Source organism: Capricornis sumatraensis, chromosome 12, assembly GCF_032405125.1.
Source record: "Capricornis sumatraensis isolate serow.1 chromosome 12, serow.2, whole genome shotgun sequence".
NCBI lineage: Eukaryota > Metazoa > Chordata > Mammalia > Artiodactyla > Bovidae > Capricornis > Capricornis sumatraensis.
Window position 1 is genome coordinate 79,586,232 of NC_091080.1, and position 25,959 is coordinate 79,612,190.

The following is a 25,959-nucleotide window of genomic DNA, read 5'->3' on the forward strand; positions in this document are numbered from 1 at the left end:
CTGGTTCTCATGTAGGGGCAGTAGTATATATAAGCAGCATAGCACAGGGCTCTAGTGTAGTGGTGCCTGCAGAGTGACTAAAATGTCTAAAAGCAGGAGAAGCATGAGAGTGCATCTCCTGTGCTGACTCCAGGGACCAGGCAGTGGCTGTGCAGTCCTGGGGCACAGGAGTCCTCTCTGGGCCGGGAGGGGAGGAGCTTGCTGAGAGCTCCCTGCTGCTTGGACAGGAAGAGTGGCCTCAGATTCACTTAATTCTCTGTGTTCAAAAATGAGCTTTCCTCCACAGATGTTTTGCTTGTTGGTGTCTGAGCCTGCCTTTTGTGTCTGCCTTTTCATCCCTGGCCCCTTTTTATTTGCTGCTTAATCCTCTCTCTAACTGGCTTCTTCTTTTCACATTTGTAATTCCCACCATTATGTGAACCAAGAAGTTCCAGATATACAAGCTGGATTTAGAAAAGGCAAAGGAACCAGAGATTAAATTTCCAGCATCCATTAGAAAAACAAGAGAATTCCAGAAAAACATCTGCTACTGCTTCATTGACTACTCTAAAGCCTTTGACTGTGTGGATCACAACAAACTATGGAAAATCATGAAAGAGATGGGAATATCAAACCACCTTACCTGCGTCCTGTCAAACTTGTATGCAGGTCAAGAGGCAACAGTTAGAACTGGTCATGGAATAATGGACTGGTTCCAAAATGGGAAAGGAATACATGAAGGCTGTATATTGTAACCTTGCTTTTTTAAGCTATGACAATCCTAGACAGTGTATTAAAAAGCAGAGACATTACTTTGCCGACAACGTTCCCTATAGTTAAAGCTATGGTTTTTCCACTAGTCATGTATGGATGTGAGTGTTGGACCATAAAGAAGGCTGAGCACCGAAGAATTGATGCTTTGAACTGTGGTGGAGAAGACTCTTGAGAGCCCCTTGGACTGCAAGGAGATCAAATCAGCCAATCCTAAAGGAAATCAACCCTGAGTATTCATTGGAAGGTCTGATGCTGAAGGTCCAATACTTTGGCCATCTAATGCCAAGAGCCAACTCATTAGAAAAGACCCTGATGCTGGGAAAGATTGAGGGCAAGAGGAGAAGGGGACGAGAGAGGATGAGATGGTTGGATAGCATCACTGATTCAACGGACATGAGTTTGAGCAAACTTTTGGAGATAGTGATGGACAGGGGATCCTGGAGTGCTGCAGTCCATGGGATTGCAAAGAGTCAGACACGACTTAGTGACTGAGGAACAACAAATACACTATATTATATGATTATATTTATATATAGCATGAGCTGTATTAATAGTAATTATTAATTATGTAATAATTGTAATTATGTAATATATTATTCCATACATTATTTAATATGTTCTGAGTGAAAATGAAAGTTGGTCAGTTGTGTCCAACTCTTTGCAACCCTATGGACTATACATTCTGTGGAATTCTCCAGGCCAGAATACTGGAATGGGTAGCCTTTCCCTTCTCCAGGGCATCTTCCCAACCCAGGGATCAAACCCAGGTCTCCTGCATTGCAGGTGGATTCTTTACCAGCTAAGCCACAAGGGAAGCCCAAGAATACTGGAGTGGGTAGACTAACCCTTCTCCAGTGGATCTTCCCTACCCAGGAATTGAACTGGGGTCTCATGTATTGCATAATATGTTCTGATGTGAGCTAATACTTTAAGTACAGTTAGCAAAACAGTATTTAGACTGTTCAAAGTTTGCAGAACCCAGAAAAGCAATTGTTTTTGTTTGTGCTTTCTTCCTGCAGTTTAACAATCTGTTTTTTTCCCCTTGTTTCTGTAGAATTTTTTATTACTTGATGAAGTACCACAGGTCAACACTCAGCTGCCATTAGATGGTGAAGTGATGGTGGACATGCAAGATTTCACTGCTTTTTGGGATGAGGTAACAGATCTTCCATTCCAAGGTCATGACTGCTAACAGACAACTGTGACTAGGATTCACTGGGGAATTTTTAGATTTTACCCGTGGTGTAAAATGTGACTTGCTCATTTACTAAAAGTATGTTACAAAATTTTTCAAAAGAGGGACTAATGTTTGTATCTAATGGAGATTAATTATAAAATCAGCCTACAATGTTTGACATGTTGCTGTCTCTCTCATTTTCAAGAGAGATTTCAAAGTATTAGCACATTTTGAACTTAAAGTCCATACATTTGTAATATTAGCATTTACAGAATTGGACAGACAAAATGCTGCAGTGAGATGAGTTATCTGAAAAAATACACAATTAGTTTTTAAAGAGGCTTTGGGGAATCAGCATATATTTTTTGCCTCGATTTTCAGACCAGTTTATTATACACAGAGTGAGGCCATGATCTGGATCTTTGCTGTGGGGTAGAGTGGGGGCTGTCCTATCCTGAGCTTCTGGATGGTTCTGGATACTTTGGTGGCCACCAGGGCAGGAGGCGGAGAAGGCAATGGCACCTCACTCCAGTACTCTTGCCTGGAAGATCCCATGGACGGAGGAGCCTGGTGGGCTGCAGTCCATGAGGTTGCTAAGAGTAGGAAATGACTGAGGGACTTCACTTTCACTTTTCACTTTCATGCATTGGAGAAGGAAATGGCAACCCACTCCAGTGTTCTTGCCTGGAGAATCCCAGGGGCTGGGGAGGCTGGTGGGCTGCCATCTATGGGGTCGCACAGAGTCGGACATGACTGAAGTGACTTAGCAGGGTAGGAGGAGACAGCAGGTGATCATAATGAGCACCAGTGATTCCTAGTTAAAGGATTACACTGTGTGGAAGCTGACAGGGAGAGCTGGTGATTTCCAACACTTGGTTTATTTGTTAGGTTCAGTCAAACAGAAAAAACAACAGGGTCTGGTCTCAAGAAGCTGTCAGTATCACACACCCAGTGCAGCCCCTTTACCAACTGAAGTGCCCCCCCACCCTTTTCCCCGGTTCTGTGGTCTTCTGTGCTCACTGTCCTGTATCAGTGAGGATTGGTTAAGAAAACAGAACCCCACCACGGGAGAGGGAGTTCCATGCAGGGAATTAGTTACACAGATGAACGGTGGTGCGTGAGATGACCCAGGGGTTATCAAAGGCAGGAAGCTGCGCCCACCCCCAGGGCTGGGGGGACTCAGGGAGGCGGCACCTCCACCAGAGGGTCTACCCTCCAGAGCAGAGCCCAGGAGCCCGGCTGTCAGAGTGGGGACCACAGAGCTCGTGTCCTGACTGTAGACTCACCCTGTCTTTCGTGCCTGTGAGTCTGTGGTGCCCCCTGCATCCTGTTCACCTGCTTCTGACTCAGTAACTGATGTCCCCACCAGCAACCAGTGGTTTGTTCCCAGATGCATGAAACCATGTCCCTGAACCTTCTGTCCATGGAAACTCACAGAAGGTGTCTGATCTAACCTGAGAGCTTCTGCTACCTTAATACGGTGGATTTACCTTCTGGTTGGTGTTTCTCGTTGTAATGCTTTTGAAGCATTTATGGAAAGCACCACTAAAATTCCATTGTAAAGACCATTTTATGTAAATGCTAACACATACTTTGTATGAATTTATTAGCAGATTTCTTTTGTTCCCAGCAAACATGTAAGGTAAGATAAGGTGAAGTCGCTCAGTCGTGTCCAACTCTTTGCGACCCCGTGGACTGTAACCTACTAGGCTTCTCCGTCCATGGGATTCTCCAGGCAAGAATACTGGAGTGGAATGCCATTTCCTTCTCCAGGGGATCTTCCTGACCCAGGGTTCGAACCCGGGTCTCCAGCATTGGAGGCAGACGCTTTAACCTCTGAGCCACCAGGAGATTTACTTTAAATCAGTTCAGTATATGTTCTGCAGTTATTAACTGAAATAAAAATATCAGTATGCAGCAGTCTGCCTGTGCAGCAAATGCCTGTAAGGTAGAATAAGGCATTTTTGTTGTACTACAGTCCATGTGAATAAATCAGATGAAAAATCTGGAAAGGTTTCTATATAGCTTCTAGAGGTAAAAAAAAAAAAAAAAAGCCTTATTACTAACTCAAGATACTAAACTGCTGAAGGAAAAGGGGAAAAGGCTATAAGTTCTGTTGTAAGGTTCTTGTAAAATCTAACAAATGGGATATTATGATTCTGTTAGAGCAGAATTCAAAATTACAGAGATGAGAGTCTTCATCAGCTACATTTTCACAAAAATAGATACAAGGTTAACATTGTTGGGTGGCAAAGTTTCCTTGGAGAAGGAAATGGCAACTCCCGCCAGTATTCTTGCCTGGAGAATCCCACGGGTAGAAGAGCCTGGTGGGCTACAGTCCACAGGGTTGCAGAGTGACTGAGCAAAGCAAAACAAAGGTATTCCTGTCTAGGTAAATGATGATTATGCTATTGCAGCTACTGTTTACCACTTCCATGGAATGGAAATTCTAAGTATTTTCAACTGAATCTAGTCTCTAACAGCACTCATTAAAAACTAACGGCCCTGGCGCCATAATAACATTTTTTTGTGAGGTAGCTGGACTGTCACTACTGAGGGAGACACAAAAATGTGAGGTAAGCATATCTTTTCTCAGAAGCCTTTGAAGCCAGAGATATTAACAATTAAGGCACTTGAAAACATTAGGGATATGTATAAACTTGTGAGTAAAACAAACTGTAGCTGTACCAGCAAGCAATGAAGAAATAGTAAATCTTCATTTTATGAATCTTTAATTATCTAAATGTAAGGAATTTTGGCTTAAGAAATGGTCAAGAGCAACTTGTTGTTTCTTACTATATAATATTGAAAACCAAGTGCTAAATCCAGCCATTGTAGGGTAAGGGAACTAGAACAAAAAAGGCTTAATGACCTGGAGCCTTAAGGAGCAAAAACTCATTTTAAACTGACTTAAGCCCCTGAACTAATCCTGTGTGTCAAAGGCAGGGAAGAAGGATCCCTATAAACCTGAAAAAACTAGTGATTCACAAGGAAACTAAAGAGATGAACGTATGCATGTTTACCATACCACAGGGATTGAAACTAAGAAGAGAAAGATGGGTGAGAAGAAATAAAAAGGACAATCTATTTACCCAGGGCAATCATCATTAAAAATCGACAGTAATCCGATCAACTAAATTTTTTTTCTGAAATTACACTGTTTACATTTTCTGTGTCAAAACTTAAAATGATTGTCTCATTAAAGAGTCAGTAAACGATTATAAAACAGCTTCTTTCTTGCCTCATACAAGTTACATTTTAAGAACACTCGGTGGAAATCTTAAGGTACAACAGTTAGGATACTTTTTTAAGTACAAAGGAAAATATACTTAAATCAACCTTATGCTTTTTAACAGCCATAAGAAAAATTTAGGGTGGTTCAATAGATGAAGGCTTTTGACTTCATATAAATTGTTTAAGTTACTCAGGCTTGAAATAAAGTAGGTAAGTTTTCAGTTATAACAGTGCAGTATCTTAGAGAAGATTTTTTACTTCCCCATCAACAGTTCCATCCTCAGACCAACTTTTGCCTTCTTTAATGTGAAATAGCAAATCACCAGCACTTTAGGTTAAGTCTAGACTTTAAGGCATTGTTCTTTAATTTCAAAATGATACAAAGTGCTTTATAAGTATGAACAATAATCTGTTGAACTTTACTATTTTTGTGTTCTTTCCATTCATTTCTTTAAATCTGGGATGTGGCATCATTTTTCCATGTAGAAAAGATAACTGTTATCAAGCACAAAATTTTACTCTAAGGATACTAAATTTTAAAATTTATTCCACTTTTTAAATGATAGCTAAAAATTCACCTGATTGATGCTCATTTAGCACCTTCTTCTCAATTCTGGTCACTAAAGTACATCCTGAGTTTGAATAAAAGTAATGCATCTTTCAGGGTTTAAAATGACTACTTTTTAAAAGAATTTTAATTGGAGGCTAATTACTTTACAATATTGGGCTTCCGTGGTGGATCCATGGTAAAGAATCTGCCTGCAGTGCAGGAGACCCAGGTTCGGGTCCTAGGTTGGGAAAATCCCCTGGAAAAGGGAATGGCAACCCACTCTAGTAATCTTGTCTAGGGACTGCTAAGTGACTTTCACTGCACCTGCAAAAGGGTCATGAGGTTGTCTGAGCAGGACAGTGCTTTCCATCACTTAGAGAGTTACATTTGGCCTGTCAGGAAGAGAGAATATAATCCCATAGCAGCAGCCATTTAAGGTAAAAGAAGAAGCCACAAATATTTATGCAGACTACTTTAAATATTCCCCTTGAGCAAAATGATTTAACTGATTTTTCTTCAAGAGTGATGCTCCGATATGCATCCCTTGAAAAATTAAAGACCCCAGAATAGCATCTTTCATGGGGGCATATTGAAAGATGATATTTTGGTTTCAGTGAGTTACACTCCAGCCCTTGTTAATTTAGCAGGTCTGTTTTCAGAGGGTGGGGTTAGTGTTAGTCACTCAGTTGGGTCCAACTCTCTGTGACCCCATGGACTATAGCCCACCAGACTCGTCTGTCCCTGGAATTCTCCAGGCAAGAATACTGGAATGGGTTGCCATTCCCTTCTCCAGAGAATCTTCCCTACCCAGGGATCAAACCTGGGTCTTGGCATATTGCAGGCAGATTCTTTACCATCTGAGTCATCAGGGAAGTCCACAGAGTGTGGTAGTTTTGTTTTTAGATTTGCAGAATCTATGGAGAAAGAAAATCACAGCCTACACACCCAAGAAAGGACAATTCCTCCAAAGAACCTGGCTGCATCAGAGGCAGACTTTGGCGCAGGTTGTGAGCTTGGAGTTAGTGGTTTTAGTTACACCTGATGTGGCAGCTGCGGTGGGAGCTGCAGAGGGGAAGGCAGAGTTGTGGTGTTAGCTCTCGAATTGGTTGGCAATGGTGTGACAGCAGGCACAGATACAGAAAGATTTCTGTGTTCACCACCTGGCAGTCACTAACTTTGAATTATGTAAATAGTAGCTTTTACCTTTCATTCAGTCCAAAAGCAGGTAGTATTAGCAGTCTTAGCATCAAAACAGGAAACACAGCTGTTGTGGTTTCCCAGATTTCTGGTGCTGGAGAGGTGCCCCTGAGGAGTGGAGGCACTGGGGCTCTCATGGTGCTCATTAAAGCCAGGCTGTAGTCACGTCAGGGCCAGGGTGGTGCCCTGAGCCGGTCATCACACAGAGCGTGGCCAGGCAGCCTGCAGCCCAGAGCAGCGAGTGGGAGAGCCCGACAATGCATCCTCTGTGCAGGTGTTCAAGTGGACCCATCACTGCGTCTGTCCTTCTGTCCCCTGCATCCTCCCCCCTCCCCCGCCCCACCAGTGTGCGCATGGGGCCACTGAATTGTTTTTGTACCAAACTATGCAGCAATGGCACCCCACTCCAGTACTCTTGCCTGGAAAATCCAATAGATGGAGGTGCCTGGAAGGCTGCCATCCATGGGGTCGCTAAGAGTTGGACACGACTGAGCAACTTCACTTTCACTTTTCACTTTCATGCACTGGAGAAGGAAATGGCAACCCACTCTAGTATTCTTGCCTGGAGAATCCCAGGGACAGGGGAGCCTGGTGGGCTGCCGTCTATGGGGTCACACAGAGTCGGACACAACTGAAGTGACTTAGCAGCAGCAGCAGCATGCAGCATTTTAGAATGAACTATCTTGTTCTTTCAAGAGCTTAATAACATGGTCACAGACTTCTGTGTAAATTGCACTGTAGTCTAGAACACCCTGTTCTGTTGCCCTGGCCTTGCCTATGGAAGGAGTGTGCCCCTTGCTGGGGTTATTAGTAATTAGGGCTGTCAGGTTAGGTCATGGGTGAGAGAGCCCTTGGAGGGGTAAGGGGAAGACATTGGGGTTTTGGAGAAGAGCTGAGTCTGAATGAATCCCCTGCTGGGCTGGAAGGCAGGAGACAGACGTGAGCTCTGTAACCTGCTCCCCTAGACAGCCAGGTGGGCAGGTGGGGAAGGTCTCAGGGACCAAGGTCTCATTCATGAAATGATGGGACTTGGTCTATCTTTAAGGTTTAAAATAAATGGTTCTAGGGACTTCTCTGGTGATCCAGTGGTTAAGAATCCACCTTCCAATACTGGGGACTCTGGTTCCATCCCTGGTTGAGGAACTAAGATCTCACATGCTATGGAGCAACTAAGCCCCCATACCCCCAACAAAGACCCAGAGCAGCAGCCAAAATAATAAAAAAAGAATAAGCAAAACAAAAGGTCTTGTGGGAGCCTCCAGATCTCACGGGGTGGGGTTTTGAACCGTGTATGTACAGAATAGTGGCTTAGATGATGATCTTTGTTGAGTCAGTGTTCCCTGAGCCTGGATAACCAGTGTGGGAGGGACCCAGCAACCATGAGCTGTCGAGTGCTGTCCCCTTCTGGTCACCCCGGAGCAGTGTGTGTTCCTGAGGCCTGAACACGGGGGGAATTCTGTCCTTGACAGACTGAGGGGCTGTGATAGAAGTTGATGTTTGTAGTGGTTCACTATTTTGCTGTCATAACTGAGTGAAAAGCAGTAAAAGAGGAATCCCAAGTGTCAGGCAGGAAGAAAGGAGTTCCGTTCAGTCGCTCAGTCATGTCCAACTCTTTGCGACCCCATGGACTGCAGCACACCAGGCCTCCCTGTCCATCACCAACTCCTGGAGCTTACTTAAACTCATGTCCATTGATTCGGTGATGCCATCCAACCATCTCATACTCTGTCATCCCCTTCTCCTCCTGCCTTCAATCTTTCCCAACATCAGGGTCTTTTCAAATGAGTCAATTTTTCGCATCAGGTGGCCAAAGTATTGGAGATTCAGCTTCAACATCCATCCTTCCAATGAATATTCAGGACTGATCTCCTTTGGGATGGACTGGGTGGATCTTCTTGCAGTCCAAGGGACTCTCAAGAGTCTTCTCCAACACCACAGTTCAAAAGCATCGATTTTTCGGCTCTCGCTTTCTTTATAGTCCAACTCTCACATCTGTACATCACTACTGGAAAACCCATAGCCTTGACTAGATGGTTCTTTGTTGGTAAATTGATGTCTCTGCTCTATAATATGCTGTCTAGGTTGATCATAGCTTTTCTTCCAAGGAGCAAGCATCTTTTAATTTCATGGCTGCAGTCACCATCTGCAATGATTTTGAAGCCCCCCAAAATAAATTCTCTCACTGTTTCCACTGTTTCCCCATCTATTTCCTATGAAGTGACGGGACCAGATGCCATGGTCTTAGTTTTCTGAATGTTGAGCTTTAAACCAACTTTTTCACTCTCCTCTTTCAATTCCGTAAAGAGGCTCTTTAGTTCTTCTTCACTTTCTGCCATAAGGGTATTGTCATCTGCATATCTGAGGTTATTCATATTTCTCCTGGCAATCTTGATTCCAGGATGTGCTTCATCCAGCCCAGCGTTTCTCATGATGTACTCTGCATATAAGTTAAATAAGCAGGGTGACAATATACAGCCTTGATGTACTCCTTTTCCTATTTGGAATCAGTCTGTTGTTCCATGTCCAGTTCTAACTGTTGCTTCCTGACCTTTATACAGATTTGTTAAGAGCCAGGTCAAATGGTCTGGTATTCCCATCGCTTAAAGAATTTTCCACAGTTTATTGTGATCTACACAGTCAAAGGCTTTGGCATAGTCAATAAAGCAGAAATAGATGTTTTTCTGGAACTGTTTGGCTTTTTTTGATTATCCCACAGATGTTGGCAATCTGATCTCTGGTTTCTCTGCCTTTTCTAAAACCAGCATGAACATCTGGAAGTTCACAGTTCAGGTACTGTTGAAGCTGGCTTGGAGAATTTTGAGCATTACTTTACTAGCATGTGAGATGAGTGCAATAGTATAGTAGTTTGGACATTCTTTGGCATTGGAATGAAAACTGACCTTTTCCAGCCTTGTGGCCACTGCTGAGTTTTCCAAATTTGCTACCATATTGAGTGTAGCACTGTCACAGCATCATCTTTTAGGATTTAAAATAGCTCAACTTGAATTCTATCTCCTCCACTAGCTTTGTTTGTAGTGATGCTTCCTAAGGCCCACTTGACTTCACATTCCAAGTTGTCTGGCTCTAGATGAGTGATCACACCATCATGATTATCTGGGTCATGAAGATCTTTTTTGTACAGTTCTTCTGTGTATTCTTGCCACCTCTTCTTAATGTCTTCTGCTTCCGTTAGGTCCATACCATTTCTGTTCTTTATTGTCCTCATCTTTGCATGAAATAGTCCCTTGTTATCTCTAATTTTCTTGAAGAGATCTGTAGTCTTTCCCTCTATTTCTTTGAACTGATCACTGAAGAAGGCTTTCTTATCTCTCCTTGCTATTCTTTGGAACTCCACATTCAAATGGATGTATCTTTCCTTTTCTCCTTTGCTTTTCACTTCTCTTCTTTTCTCAGCTATTTGTAAGTCCTCCTCAGACAGCCATTTTGCTTTTTTTCATTTTCTTTACTTGGGGATGGTCTTGCTCCCTGTCTCCTGTACAATGTCATGAACCTCTGTCCATAGTTCATCCAGCACTCTGTCTATCAGATCTAATCCCTTGAATCTATTTCTCATGTCTACTGTATAATTGTAAGGATTTGATTTAGGTCATACCTGAATGATTTACTGGTTATCTGTACCTTCTTCGATTTAAGTCTGAATTTGGCAATAAGGAGTTCATGATCTGAGCCACAGTCAACTCCCCCCACCCCCGTTTTTTTTTTTTTTTTGCTGACTGTATAGAGCTTCTTCATCTTTGGCTGCAAAGAATAGAATCAATCTGATTTCAGTATTGACCATCTGGTGATGTCCATATGTAGAGTCTTCTCTTGTGTTGTTGGAAGAAGGTGTTTGCTATGAGCAGTGAGTTCTCTTTGCAAAACTCTATTGCCCTTTGCCCTGCTTCATTCTGTCCTCCAAGGCCAAATTTGCCTGTTAGTCTAGGTGTTTCTTGACTTCCTACTTTTGCATTCTAGTCCCCTATAATGAAAAGGACATCTTTTTTAGATATTAGTTCCAGTGGCTCAGATGGTAAAACATCTGCCTACAATGCAGAAGACCTGGGTTCAATCTCTGGGTTGGGAAGATCTCCTGGAGAAGGAAATGGCAACCCACTCCAGTATTCTTGCCTGGAAAATCTCATGGATGGAGGAGTCTGGTAGGCTACAGTCCAAGGGGTTGCAAAGAGTCGGACACAACTGAACGATTTCACTTCACTTTCTAGAAGGTCTTATAGGTCTTCATAGAACCGTTCAAGTTCAGCTTCTTCAGCATTACTGGTTGGGGCATAAACTTGGATTACCATGATATTGAATGGTTTGTCTTGGAAAGGAACAGCGATCATTCTGTCATTTTTGAGATTCCAACCAAGTACTGCACTTTGGACTCTCTTATTGACCATGATGGCTACTCCATTTCTTCTAAGGGATTCTTGCCCAGTAGTAGATATAATGGTCATCTGAGTTAAATTCACCCATTCCAGTCATTTTATTTTGCTGATTCCTAAATTGTTGATGTTCACTCTTACCATCTCCTGTTTGACCACTTCCAATTTGCCTTGATTCATGGACCTAACATTCCAGGTTCATCTGCAATATTATTGCTCTTTACAGCATCGGACTTTGCTTTTGTCACCAGTCACATCCACAACTGGGTGTTGTTTTTGCTTTGGTTCTGTCTGTTCATTCTTTCTGGAGTTAGTTCTCCACTGATCTCCAGTAGCATATTGGGTACCTACCGACCTGGGGAGTTCATCTCTCAGTGTCCTATCTTTTTGCCTTTTCATACTGTTCATGGGGTTCTCAAGGCAAGAATACTGAAGTGGTTTGCCATTTCCTTCTCCAGTGGACTACGTTTGTCAGAACTCTCCACCATGACCTGTTTGTCTTGGGTGGCCCTACACGGCATGGCTCATAGCTTCATTGAGTTAGACAAGGCTGTGGTCCATGTGATCAGACTGGTTAGTTTCTGTGATTGTGGTTTTCAGTTTGTCTGCCCTCTGATGAAGATGGAGAAGAGGCTTATGGAAGCTTCTTGATGGAGAGACTGAGTAAGGGGGAAAGTGGAGAAGCCTAAAAGGCTTAAAAAAATGTTTCTTGTATATTAAAATGTAGTTTCTTTTGATAGATTTTTCATTCCTAAAATCTGAAACTAGTTTTTTTGGTGATGAAAAATCACTGTCATTTTTTTAGTATGTGAATGTTGTTTAATCAGTTCAGTTTTTTTCTAGAAAAAAATTTCAATTTGAAGATTATTCAGACTTTTAATCTAGGCTGGGTGCTTTTAGTCTTTTGAGCGTTTTACTTAATCATATATAACCTTTTTTTTTTTTTTTTTGACATAGCAGTTACTATTTTCTTAACACTCAGGATATGTAAAGACACACAGACACCCTAAGTCTCTCAGGAATGTGACCTGTGACCAGCATGAGGATTACTTCGTCCTTCACCTTTGAGTTGGATTATGTGTCATCACACATACCTTCATGTTTCATATTTTTCTTACAGTAGAAGTACCTTATTGACCTGTTTAGCCAGGACACGTAATGCATGTATCATGTATAAAATTGAGGCTTTATAACTCTGACCCATGGTGTCATAATTAATTTCTTTATTACCCATTTTTGTTGTTGTTATTGTTGGTGTTGAGTTAAAGCTCTCTTTAGAGCTTTGAAGATTACTTATAAGAGTTAATTTACCAAGAGTAACTTCTTAATATAAAGTGCCTCTTTGCTTGCCTAGCATTACTGAGGTTCATTCTATCAAATGAAAATGGAGTGATTAGTGGAGATTCCAAATTATTTAGGGCTTCCCTTATAGCTCAGTTGGTAAAGAATCCATTTGCAATACAGGAGACCCCAGTTCGATTCCTGGGTCAGGAAGATCCCCTGGAGAAGGGATAGGCTACCTGTTAAGTATTCTTGGGCTTCCCTTGTGGCTCAGTTGGTAAAGAATCCTCCTGCAATGCGGGAGACCTGGGTTCAATCCCTGGGTTGGGAAGATCCCCTACAGAAGGAAAAGGCTATCCACTCCAGTATTCTGGCCTGGAGAATTCTGGCCTGGATTGCAAAGAGTTGGAAATGAATGAGCGACTTTCACTTTCAACTTATTTATTTAGTAAAGGGCCAGGCATGCCAGGTACTTATGCTGCCGGTTTGTGGAGATTAATGAGACAGTTAAAACCAAGGGTCCTGATGAAAACTTATAAATGATTAAAAACCTTCCACACTGGATATTGTATTAAGTACATTATTTTAATAAACTAGTGTGTATCATTCAGTTTGCATTTCAGGAAGGTGCCTTGTCATCTCTGCTACTAAATTCTGTGGGTGTCTAGAGCTGTGTCCATATACACATCTGGTAAAAGAAGAAGGCTTCCTAAAGGCAACTTAAAACTACTTCAAACCCCCTAAGACATAGTATTGGATGAAAAGGCCTTCGGGACACAGTATCTTAAAAGAGGAAGGAGAAAAATATGAGTTAATGTTAGGATATCAGTGACTATTATGTTACTTTCTCTACTTTTTAAAGTAATGTATATTACTTTATTGAAATGGGTACATTTTTATAAACTTTAATTTGCAGGAATCGGAAACGCCAACACTACAAGGCCTTTCCTTTACTGTCAGACCCGGTGAACTGTTAGCTGTGGTCGGACCTGTGGGAGCAGGAAAGGTAAGTTATGATGCCTTTTGTCAGCCTGATGCAATGCCACAGCCCCTGTTCAGTCCTCAGAGTGGAGCCCCGAGCTGAGTGTGACTCAGTTCGAGTTTGAATTGGGTCTATGTAGAAAGCTGCTTCTCTAAGAACATTAGTTTTGCAAAAAGGTTTCATGGCCAGATACATCAGGATAAATGCACGTTGTGTTTTCCTTCTTGATGGCTCATGTGAATACTTGGGAACTGCTCGTGGGGAGTTTGGACGTCTCAGTGAGGGAGATTATGTGGCAGCTGTTCAGGATGGACGGGGACAGTGGGGACTTCTTTTTGTCACAGTGGCCCCTCCAGGAAGTCTGGAGGTGGTGAAGGCTCTTCCAGGAAGCTCTGAGCATTTCTTCATGTGACTTCATTTGGTCCCATCAGTGCACATGTAGAGAACGTGCAACCACGTGCTAGAGCTAAAGATACAGGCATGAACCAGACCTTGACAGCTCTGCCCTCCAGAGGTAACCAGGTTCTGGGGCAAGACAGATATGAAGGCAGACTATTTTAGCCCAGTGTGGCGAGTGCTCTGACGGCGTGGACACAGGCATGTCATTTCTCTGTGTTACAGGAGATGTGAAGGACCTGTACGTGTGCGCTTAGTGTCCTGTGTTTTGTACAACAAAATCCAGAAACCTAAATGTGGGGTGTACACACGAGAGGGTGATGATTTCCTCCATGAAGGACTTTTTTAAAAATTTATTTTTAATTGGAGGATAATCGCTTTACAGTATTGTGTTGGTTTCTGCCATATATCAGCATGAAGCAGCCGTAGGTATACATATGTTTCCTCTCTCTTGAACCTCTTTCCCGCCTCTCACCCCATCCACCCCCCTATTTGTCACAGAGCCCAGGATTTGAGTTCCCTGGGCATGGTGGACTTCTGTTCTTCAAATACAACAATCACAGAGTTGTTTTAAATAATAATCTTTGGATATATTCTTCACACATAGTTCTTAATTTTTTAAAAAAATATACTTATTTATGTATTTGGCTGCATTGGGTCTTTGTTGCAGTGCATGGCATCTCTAATTGTGGCATGTGGGCTCAGTTGCCCTGGGCATGTGGAATATTAGTTCCCCCACCAGGGGACCAGGGATCTAACCAGAGCCTCTGGCACTGGTAGGTGGATTCTTCTTTTTTTCAGTGTTTATTATCTGGATATAATTATTGTTATTTTAGCATTTTCTTTTGTACTGGGGTGTAGCCAGTTAACAATGTTGTGATAGTTTCACGTGAAAGTGAAGGGTGTATGTCAGCCATACGTACACATGCATCCATCCTCCCTCAAATCCCCTCCCATCCAGGCTGCCACGTAACAGTGAATGGAGTGCCATGAGCTGTGCAGTAGGTCCTTGCTGGTGATCCATTTTAAATACAGCAGTGTGTACCTGTCCGTCCTGAACTCCCTAACTATCCCTTCCCCCCATCTTAGAAGGTGGATTCTTAACCACTGGACCACCAGTGAAGCCCCACATAGCTTTTTAAGAACAACTATTTGTCAAGTGAAAGATACCCAGATGCAGGAACAACTGCATTAAACATCAGATACAGAAAATACACTTGCTGCTGGTCTGTTCTGTTAGTGAAGGATATTAAACATTCTTAGTCTTTGCTGAGTAGAGCATTTCATCTGAGGGAACTCAGGCAGAGTAGATTGTTATCATGTTAATATTCCTTATCAACCTTTAGTTTACAGTGACCAATAATGCTCTTTTCCATTTTTTTCCTGCAGTATCCAAAACTGTACTTTTATACTCTTCTGATATCGTGTATCAAGCACCCGGGTGAGGTTGGCTGTGCTGCGGGGCACGTTATGTCCTGAGTGCACCCTGTTCACGTGTGTGTGTTGCCGTCTGTTTCAGTCCTCAGTGTTAAGTGCTCTGCTGGGGGAGCTGCCCCCGAGCCAGGGGAAGGTCAGCGTGCTTGGGAAGATTGCATATGTTTCTCAGCAGCCCTGGTTGTTTCCAGGAACTGTGAAGAGTAACATTTTATTTGGGAAGAAATATGAAGAAGAGCGATATAAAGAAGTAATAAAGGCTTGTGCTTTGAAAGAGGTGAGTAATGACTCTTGAGTTGCATGTAGTCGAATTTCAAATAATGATAACGTTGATTTAAGCTCTAAGGCTTGTTCTTTTTTTTTTTTTTTAATTTGTAAGGTCTTATTTGTTGCTTTATGCTGGACTTCTGCCTAAGTATGCAGTCATATATGTTGCTGTTGTAATTCTGGTGTAATAATGATGGTCACAGAATACCTTTGTTTCATTTGGTGAAGTATCATTCACTTTTAGATCCTTTTTTTAATGGACAATTACAAAAATTTGTAAGAATAGAGAACACTGTGTAATGAACCCTCATGTTCCCACCCCCAGGTTCAGCCAGGGTCAGCTGGTGGCCAGTCTTGCTGGGTCTTTACCCCTGCCCTGTGCCACCCCTCCACCCAACACCCCGCCCCATCCCCCGGGATTCTAAAGCAGATCCTAGATCTCGTGTTAGTTCATCTGTAAACATTTCATTGTTGTTGCTGTTCAGTCACTAAGTCCTGTCCAGCTCTTTTTGACTCCATGGACTGCAGCAGGCCAGGCCTCCCTGTCCTTCACCATCTCCTGGAGCTTGCTCAGACTCATGTTCATTGAGTTGGTGATGCCATCCAACCATCTAATCCTCCATTGTTCCCTTCTCCTCCTGCCCTCAGTCTTTCCCAGTGTCAGGGTCTTTTCCAGTGAGTTGGCACAACGTATCAGATGGCCAAAGTATTGGAGATTCAGCTTCAGCATCAGTCCTTCCAATGCATATTTAGAGTTGATTTCCTTTAGGATGGACTGGTTTGATCTCCTTGCAGTCCATAGGACTCCAAGAGTCTTCTCCAGCACCACAATTCAAAAGTATCAATTCTTTGGCACTCTGCTGTCTTTATGGTCCAACTCTCACATCCATATATGACTAGTGGAAAAACCATAGCTTTGACTATATGGACCTTTGTTGGCAAAGTGATGTCTCTGCTTTTAATATACTGTTTAGGTTTGTCACAGCTTTTCTTCCAAGGAGCAAGCATCTTTTAATTTCATGGCTGCAGTCAATGTCTGCAGTGATTTTTGAGCCCAAGAAAATAAAATCTATCACTGTTTCTATCTTTTCCTCATCTATTTTCCAGGAAGTAATGGGGGCAGATGCCACATAAATCATCAATAAACATATTCTGTTACCATAAGCAATATAGTATGTAACATTTGTATATTATCATTAACCACTTTTAAAAACTTGTTTTTTTTAAACAAGTTTTTATAAAAAAAAAAAAAACTTTTAAGGATTTTAAAAAGTTTTAAGCATTACCTAGTTAAAGGTATCATATTGATAAATTCTAGTTTGATATTTTCCCATATATATTGCTTGACCTTACAAAGCCCTCTTGGATGCCTGTAAGTTTATACTTTCATCTCATATTTACATACTCCTGGCAACTTGGACATTTTCTTTTCAGGTTGCCTTGACAATCATAGATAATAAGATCCTCTGTGTCTAGGTATAGAGGCCTTCGAGACTTGAGTTATTTTAGTGTTGTCTTCATTTCAGATACAATTTTCGGTCACCCCCTGGGCCATGTGATGTGAAAGAGCAAAAGGCTATCAAGTGGTTCAAAAGGACATGATCTGTTTCAGATTCCAGCTCTTCTGTTTAACAGCTGACCATCCTCAGACCAGTGATATGACCTCACTTAGTCTCAGTTTCCTCATCTGTGAAATGGGGCCAGTGCTTCCTGTGAGCTTGTTGTGAGGATTAGAGAGAATCAGCGTCAGGGTCCAGCACAGAGCTTGGTGCACAGATCTTACCCCTCAGGAGCTGAGAGAAGCCATGTACACGGGTACAAATGATGGAGCAGAATAAGATGGTCCTTCATGAGATATGAGAGATGTAAACAGAGCCTCAGGAACCCACCAGGTAGAGATGAGTCCAGGATGGTTTCATGGGAGAGTGTGCTTGGGATGAGCCTGGAAAGATGGGCAGGATGCTGACAGGCCGTGAGAGGAGGGGCGATTCCACAAGAAAGAAAAGCTGTGAAGGAAGCAGGGCTCCTGATGCTTGACTCTAGAGTCCAGCCCTCTTCTGCCAGGGCCTCACGTCCGGCCCACATTTACCATTTCAGAAGTCTGCTCCCTGGTGCTTCTATTGTAAGTCTCCACCATTGCTGAAGGGCCCTTGATATGCTTCTGGACGGATGGCATCAAACTAGCGTCACCTTCTCCTAGTTTGCCTCTAGTGTGTGTGTCTGCTGTTCAGTGAGAATTGAGGAAACTTAAAGGAACCAGTCTGTTAAAGGACTCAGTCTGTTAAAGGACTACGTCAGGGCTGCATATTGTCACCCTGCTTATTTAACTTATATGCAGAGTACATCATGGGAAACGCTGGGCTGGAAGAAGCACAAGCTGGAATCAAGATTGCCAAGAGAAATATCAATAACCTCAGATATGCAGAGGACACCACCCTTATGGCAGAAAGTGAAGAGGAACTAAAAAGCCTCTTGATGAAAGTGAAAGAGGAGAGCGAAAAAGTTGGCTTAAAGCTCAACATTCAGAAAACGAAGATCATGGCATCTGGTCCCATCACTTCATGGGAAATAGATGGGGAAACAGTGGAAACAGTGTCAGACTTTATTTTTTTGGGCTCCAAAATCACTGCAGATAGTGACTGCAGCCATGAAATTAAAAGACGCTTACTCCTTGGAAGAAAAGTTATGACCAACCTAGATAGCATATTCAAAAGCAGAGACATTACTTTGCCAACTAAGGTCCATCTAGTCCAGGCTATGGTTTTTCCTGTGGTCATGTATGGATGTGAGAGTTGGACTGTGAAGAAGGCTGAGCACCGAAGAATTGATGCTTTTGAACTGTGGTGTTGGAGAAGACTGTTGAGAGTCCCTTGGACTGCAAGGAGATCCAACCAATCCATTCTGAAGGAGATCAGCCCTGGGATTTCTTTGGAAGGAATGATGCTAAAGCTGAAACTCCAGTCGTTTGGCCACCTCATGCGAAGAGTTGACTCATTGGAAAAGACTTTGATGCTGGGAGGGATTGTGGGCAGGAGGAGAAGGGGACGACAGAGGATGAGATGGCTGGATGGCATCACTGACTTGATGGACGTGAATCTGAATGAACTCCGGGAGTTGGTGACGGACAGGGAGGCCTGGTGTGCTGCAATTCATGGGGTCGCAAAGAATCAGACACGACTGAGTGGCTGAACTGAACTTAAAGGAAAATAACGTGAATAAGAACACCATTCTGTCAGTGCGGGGAATTGTAGTCTATACTTAAGTCAGGCTTTTCCCTTTAACTTAATTGGAAAATGGTGGCTAGGAATTTAGCCTGACTTGGATTTTGTTGCAAATCCTGTGAAATGGTCTTCCCATTTGGGGCTGGTCCATAAATAATGTTCAGAGTCAACAACGCAGTCACAGTCTTGCTACAAGACTCAGAGAGAGCCTGTTTCTTGTGCCCTAACTGTGCGAAGGTGTGTGTGTGTGTGTGTGTGTGTGTGTGTGTGTGTGAGAGAGAGAGAGAGAGAGAGAGAGAGAGAGAGGGAGAGAGAGAGAGAATGTAGGGCTGGGAACCTGTTTAAAGTGGCTCATTGTTGTTCATGAAAACCAAATTAAGACATGGTAATAACTTCTGAACTCAACAAAGAAAGAAGATGAAAGAATGATGGATTTTCATAACAAATCAATTGCTGCCTTTCATTGGATATAACCTAGTTAAGCTTTGAGTGAGCAGGGAACCTGTGTGTCTGTGTGCCTGTCAGGGAGGGTTATGATAGACACTCTTTCTTCTCTTTATGGTCATGTGCTTTGCATGTTATGACCCACACTGTGAATGTGGTCCCACTGTGGATTTGATGGGAAAATAGGCATCAGCCACCAATAGCAAGTTACAATCAACTCCAGTCCTTTTTCCATTTATAGAGAGTGTTGTCACTTTTGAGTTTAGTAACTCGTGTTTCTGTAGCACATTCTGTAGAAGAGGAAAGTGAGACTTAGGGAGATCAAAGGACTTGTTTATCACGCAGACTCCAGTGTGCTACCCGCTTTCCCCCCAAATTTGCTAAAGTAGAGACAGAGAGTGAGGGCGTCATCTGCAGAAAGGTACTGCTGTGTATCTTAGGTTGATGCCTGAGGGGTTTAGTAGATAAATCAAAGATTTCTAACATAATAATTGTGTAACTTAAACCTGATTGCTATCTTGCCATTTGGGGGATATTGTTGTCATTTTTTTTTTTTTTTAATTTCCCCAGGTACTCTGGGGCAAATAGACTGATTTGTCCATTTACTTCTTAAATAATATTCAAATATAACTTATGGTAGATTCCCAGATCCTCAAGTCAAAGCTTCATATCCTTCTTTTTTTTTTTTAATTTTAATTTTTACTTTATTTTACTTTACAATACTGTATTGGTTTTGCCATACATCCTGCTTTCACAGACAAGCATCTACTTAGTCCAGCTGATCTGCTGGGTGTACGTCGAGCACACTCTTTCTTTCCTTTTGGTTTTCCTGCCCAGCCTGCTCTTTCTGCTCCCATTTCTTGTACAGACCTTGTCTGTCACTCTATGACTTGCCTTAAGTATCACTGTGAAGACATTGGCGAGGTGTTATCCCTTCTCTGAAAGTGAGAAGCAGAGACCAAGATCAGTACAACTGCTAACTTGAGATAAAACAAGTCCTGTGCCTTCACCTCCTGGGCCACCAGCTCTCACACCTGTGTCTCTAGCACAGACCTTCACACCTGCATGTCCAGCTGCACCATGATGTCACCGAGAGCTCATCTCAGCTTGTCCACAAGTGATGTCTCCTAAACCTCCCTCCACCATCTTCCCCAGCTCAGTAAATGGAGACCCTGTCCTTCTCCCTCCTCACCCCAGACACCACAGTCTCCTCTTACAGCCCACACCCATCCCATCAGCAGGTCTCACAACTCTGTCTTCCAAATGTGTCTGGAGTGTGACCCCGTCTCTCCATTCCCACTGTTCTCTAGCTTATTCCAGTAACGTCCTCACTTGAATCCGCCCTCACCCTTCCCCACTTACTGCCTGGTTTCTGCAAAGCAGAGGAGTTTCCTTGTAAACCTCAGACCATGTCAGTCTTCCCCTCCCCCTTCCCCTTTTACTGGAGTGCCCCCAGGCTCCTCCTGCTCTGTCTCCACCCTCACCCCCTCATTCTCACTCTGCTCTCCTGTCTCCTTGTCCTGAACATCTTGGGCATTTTCCCATGGTCCCTGCATCTGCCCCTCCCTCTGTGAGGAGCAGCCTCTCCGGGTCTGCCTGAGCTCCCCCCTCCCCAGATCTGCTCACACCCTCTCTGAGCAGAGCCCTCACACCCCAACGTGGACTCACTTCCCTCCTTCACTCTCCATCCCTCTGGGCTAGCTTTCTGTTCCTTCTTGTCCTCATTCCTTGTGCTCAGGTTAATTTTCCATATCACCCATCTCCCACTGTGGAAATAAATTCTAAGAGCTCTGTTTCCTCGTGGCTGAATTCATTGTGCCCGGAATGGTGCCTGGTGTATAGTCAATCCTCAATAAATACCTGTTAAAGTGGTAAAATGCATAAATGCTTTGAAAAAATACAGAATGAAAACAAGTGAAAAGCCCTAACAGTTTTTTTTAAAATTTCCTGGTTACAGTTTAGTCACTATGAAATAAGCACATTGCTGTTGCTTAAACATTTGTATGAAGAACTGATGCTAAAAGGTTAGGATGGCAGGGGAACACATTTTAAATGTTTTTCTTTTTTCCCTTTTCTATCTCCACACAGGATTTGCAGAATTTGAAGGAAAGAGATCTAACTGTAACAGGAGATGGAGGAACCCCACTGAGTGAAGGACAGAAAGCCCGGGTCAGCCTTGCCAGGTAAATGGGGTTTCAGTTGCCATCCTGCCCCTCCTCCTCCGTGGCTCCTAGTGGACGTGAGCACTCAGACCCTGCTCACCGGGAGGGCCTGTGTGAAGCAGGGTCTTGGTCTTTTCCTTGGGCTCTTGGAATGAACATGGGGTTGCTGGACGCCATCATAATTCAGAGATGAGACCCAGGGAGTGTGAAGTGTCCTCTCCTGGTGTCTCTCTACATTTTCTAGAGCTGTGTATCAGGATGCAGACATCTACCTCCTGGATGATCCGCTCAGCGCAGTGGACACAGAAGTCAGCAGGCACTTGTTTGAACAGTGAGTTTGCACCTGTTTTATGTCATTTTTTCTTTCCAGGAACCCTGTAGGGATCAGGGAAGGGAGCTCAGGAAAGCCTTTGTGCTCCAATAGCCTTAGCTCCCGCTGCCCTGGTGTTCCTCCCTTCCCTCCACAGAAGATCCATCGTAGAGAAATCTTACATCATGATGAGGTCAGGACAGGAACATACAGCAGGTGCTTCCAGTGTGTGGAGGAGAGTGGGGTCCATGCTTTAGCGAATGAGGGATAGATGGCAGGTTCCCCCATGACGTGCAGCTGATGGATCCAGACCCCAGGGATAAGAAGGGCAATGTAAAAATTGTAAATCAGAGAGTAGGACTTGGTAACCTGGTAACTTGATGCCAGTCCTTTTCCTCCATCATGTGTTGAAGGCACGTTGGAAGTGAAGTTTTCAGTACTGACGTAGGACTTCTGTGGAAAGACTATTGGTTTATGCTTATTGATTAATCTGTTGGTTTGGAAATACTTAATAAAGGCTAGAATTTACAAATGATTTATTTCACATCTGAATATGACTCAATTATTTAACATTGCTTCATGGATTCTTACTAGATTTAATACTTGGACCCTCATGTAGGGTAACCTTGAATTTGAAACTTGGTGTCTTGGTTGAAGTCCTGACTCTCATTTTGTTTCTGGAATTTGTTATCAGTGGCTCTTTCTTGGCCACAGAACTCCTGAAGGAGAAGGGCTCTGATGCTTTTCTGTCCTAACACACACTGACCAAGGCCTCTGGTAGAGTCTAGACTGGCCTCTTTGAAAGCCTCATGAATTAGCTTTTTCTGAAACAGCCTCCACAATCTACCCCACAGTTAGTTCCCTTGCTGTTCTTCACCTTGTAAAGGCAATGAGCCTTCCAGCTGCACTTATTAATGTCCTGCTGTATACACTGAGATTGATGCCCTTACAGATGTTTCTACACAAAACCTCTCAGTTTACAAGGAGGACACTGAGCCAGGAGAGGGGAAGGACCACACTGGGCCGAATAAGGGAGACTAGGATGCCCAGCTGTCATTCCTGCCTCTGAGGAACCTCTCTCTACATGGAGCTGGTTAAAAAAGATGCCTGGGAAAGCTCAGCAGAGTCACAGTTTAGGGAGTTTCCCTACAGGGTAGGAAGTACTAAGTGGAAGCAGAAGTGGAAGTGTCAGCTGGAGGCTTTCCCTGAAGTTGGAAAGCTCCCTGTGCCCGGAGCTGGGTGGGTGGTGCTCTGGGGGCCTTCAGGCTGGGCGGGTATGTGGAGGCTGAGAAGAGGACTCAGTCCTTTTTTGAAGGTAGAATAGAAGCTCAGGTGTGGAGGGAGGAGGAAGCAGGGCTGTGAGAATAGCAGGCATGTCCTCGCCTAGAGGAGGCAGGGTTTTCGGCAGAGAAATTCTGGGAATTCTCATTGTCAGGTCCTATGTTAGTTTCTAGGATTGTGTCCATCCAGGCTGGTCTCACAGGAGACCAGAGCTGGGTGGCTTAGAAATAATGGAAGTTTATCTCTCTTGGTTCTGGAGGCTGAGAAAGTCCAAGTCAGGGTGGTGACAGATTCAGCGTCTGGTGAGGGTCTGATTCCTGTGTCCTCACGTGGTGGAAGGGTGAGGGAGCCCTGTGGTCCGTTTTATCAGGGCACTAATCCAATACTTTGGCCACCTCATGCGAAGAGTTCACTCATTGGAAAAGACTCTGATGCTGGGAGTGATTGGGGACAGGAGGAGAAGGGGACAACAGAGGATGAGATGGCTGGATGGCATCACTGACTCAAAGGACACGAGTTTGGGTGAACTCTGGGAGATGGTGATGGACAGGGAGGCCTGGTGTGCTGTGATTCATGGGGTCTTAAAGAGTCGGACACGACTGAGTGACTGAACTGAACTCAACTAAATCCCTTTCATGGAGGCTCCACCCTCATGATCTGATCCCCTCCTGATGGCCCTACCTCCTAATAAAGAGTGGGATTAGGTTTTAATGCATGAATTTTGAGGACAGAAACATTCACTCTACCAAGTTGTCACAGATGGAGGTGCTTAGAGAACAGAAATTAATTAATTCTGTCACGGTTCTCGAGGCTGGGAGTTCAGCGGCAGCAGCTTTGGTCTCTGCTGAGCACGTCTCCTCACCCGCTGGTGGCGGCCACCGCGCGGTGTCCTCACATGGTCTCCCCTCTGTCCTTGAGCACCCCTTGTCTCTTTCCTTCTTTATAAAAAAAGTTTTTATTGAAATATGGTTAATTTACAATATTGTGTTACTTTCTTTGTACAGCAAAATGGCTCAGTTATACACAGCTGTACATTCTTTTTAATACTCTTTTCCATTATGGTTTACCTCAGGATATTGAATATCCTGAATATAGTTTTCTGCCCTATACCATAGGACCTTGTTGTCTGTCCATTATACATGTAATAGTTCTCATCTGCTAACCCCAAATTCCCAGTCCATCCCTTCCCCACACCCCCTCCACCCATGCAACCCCAAGTCTGTTCACTATGTCTGTGAGTCTGTTTCTGTTTTGTAGATAGGTTCATTTTTGCCATATTTTAGATTTCACATATAAGTGATACGTGATATCTGTCCTCTTTCTGACTTACTTCACTTAGTATGATAAAGTCTAGGTCCATCCACATTTCTGCAGATGGTATTCTTTCTTTCTTTTTATTTTATGGTTGAGTAGTATTGCATTGTCTATAAGTATCACATCTTCTTTACCCATTCATTTGTCTATGGACATTTAGGTTATTTCCATGTTTTGGCTGTTGTGAACAGTTTGGGTATGAACATAGGGTTGCATGTATCTTTTTGATTTATAGTTTCCCCCAGATATATGTCCAGAAATGGGATCACTGGATTATAAGATAATTCTGTTTTTAGTTTTCTGAGGAATCTCCATACTGTTTTCCATAATGCCTGTAACAACTGATAATCCCACCAGCAGTCTAGGAGGGTTCTCTTTACTCCATTCCCTCTCAGCCACTGTTATTTTAATGATGGCCATTCTCACTGGTGTGAGGTGATACCAGATTGTAGTTCTGGTTTGCATTTCTCCAATAATTCACAATGGTGAGCTTCTTTTGGCCATCTGTCTGTCCTTTGGAGAAATGTCTATTTAGTTCTGCCTATTTTTTGATTGGATTTTTTGTTGTTGTTGAATTGTATGAGCTGTTTGTATATTGTAGAAATTAAGCCCTTGTTGGTCACATTATTTGTAGTATTTTCTCCCATTCTGTAGGTTGTCTCTTCATTGTGTTTATGGTTTCCTTTACTGTGCAAAAGCTTGTAAATTTGCTTAGGTCCTGTTTGTTTACTTTTTTAAAATTAAAAATAATTGTTTGTTTATGGCTATGTGGGCTCTTTGTTTGTGGGGCTTTCCCTCTAATTGTGATGAGCAGGGGCTTCTCGCTAGTGGCAGTGTGTGGGCTTCTCATCTCAGTGGCTCCCCTTGAGCAGAGAACTGGCTCTAGGGTGTGTGGGCTCAGTAGTTGAGACTCCTGGGCCCCAGAGCACAGGCCCGGTAGTTGTGGTCCATGGACTTAAGCTCCATGGCATGTGGGACCCTCCTGGACTAGGGATTGAAACCATGTCTCCTGCATTGGCACATGGGTTCTTTACCAGTGGGCCACCACGAAAGCTCTTTTTGTATATTTTTGCTTATGTTTCTATTGCCTTAGGAGACTGACCTATGAAAATGTTGGTATAATTTATGTCAGAGAATGTTAGCCTCTAATCTCTTCTAGAGTTCTATGTTGTCACGTCTTATGATTAAGTCTTTAAGCCATTTTGAATCTATTTTTGTGCATGGTGGGAGGGTGTGTTCCAGTGTCATTGATTTGCAATCCTGTGTCTTGGTCCTTTTGTCTTAGTCTCCACTTCATCTAAGCACACCAGTCAGATTAGATTAGGTCCAGTATAATTAAGGGTAATGATGAACTCTTTAAAGTCTCTGTCACCAAATTCTAAGGAACTGATGGTTAAAGTGTCAAGTGAATCTGAGAAACAGCAAAGTGAAGAGACTTCAGCAGAGTCCAGTGTGTGAGAGGGAGACATGTGAGGAACTCTGAGCTCTGGACACAAGGAGCTGGGATTCCATGTCCACTAAGCAGGGGTCATTAGTCTTTGGTGGGACCTGCCCGGGTGTAAAGTGTGCTG

General features: G+C 43.3%; 1 protein-coding gene and 1 pseudogene across 1 annotated transcript in view; one reads left to right on the plus strand and one right to left on the minus strand.

Moving 5' to 3' along the window:
* LOC138088944 (ATP-binding cassette sub-family C member 4-like) overlaps positions 1-25,959 on the plus strand; it is a 143,920-nt gene that overhangs the window by 21,938 nt on the left and 96,023 nt on the right. The window contains exons 8-12 of the mRNA XM_068984201.1: positions 1,808-1,909; positions 13,494-13,583; positions 15,475-15,666; positions 21,410-21,504; positions 21,728-21,814. Coding sequence (XP_068840302.1) covers positions 1,808-1,909; positions 13,494-13,583; positions 15,475-15,666; positions 21,410-21,504; positions 21,728-21,814 — 566 coding nt within the window. The remainder of the gene's footprint in view (positions 1-1,807; positions 1,910-13,493; positions 13,584-15,474; positions 15,667-21,409; positions 21,505-21,727; positions 21,815-25,959) is intronic.
* LOC138089308 (sialomucin core protein 24 pseudogene) lies at positions 6,030-7,203 on the minus strand (annotated as a pseudogene).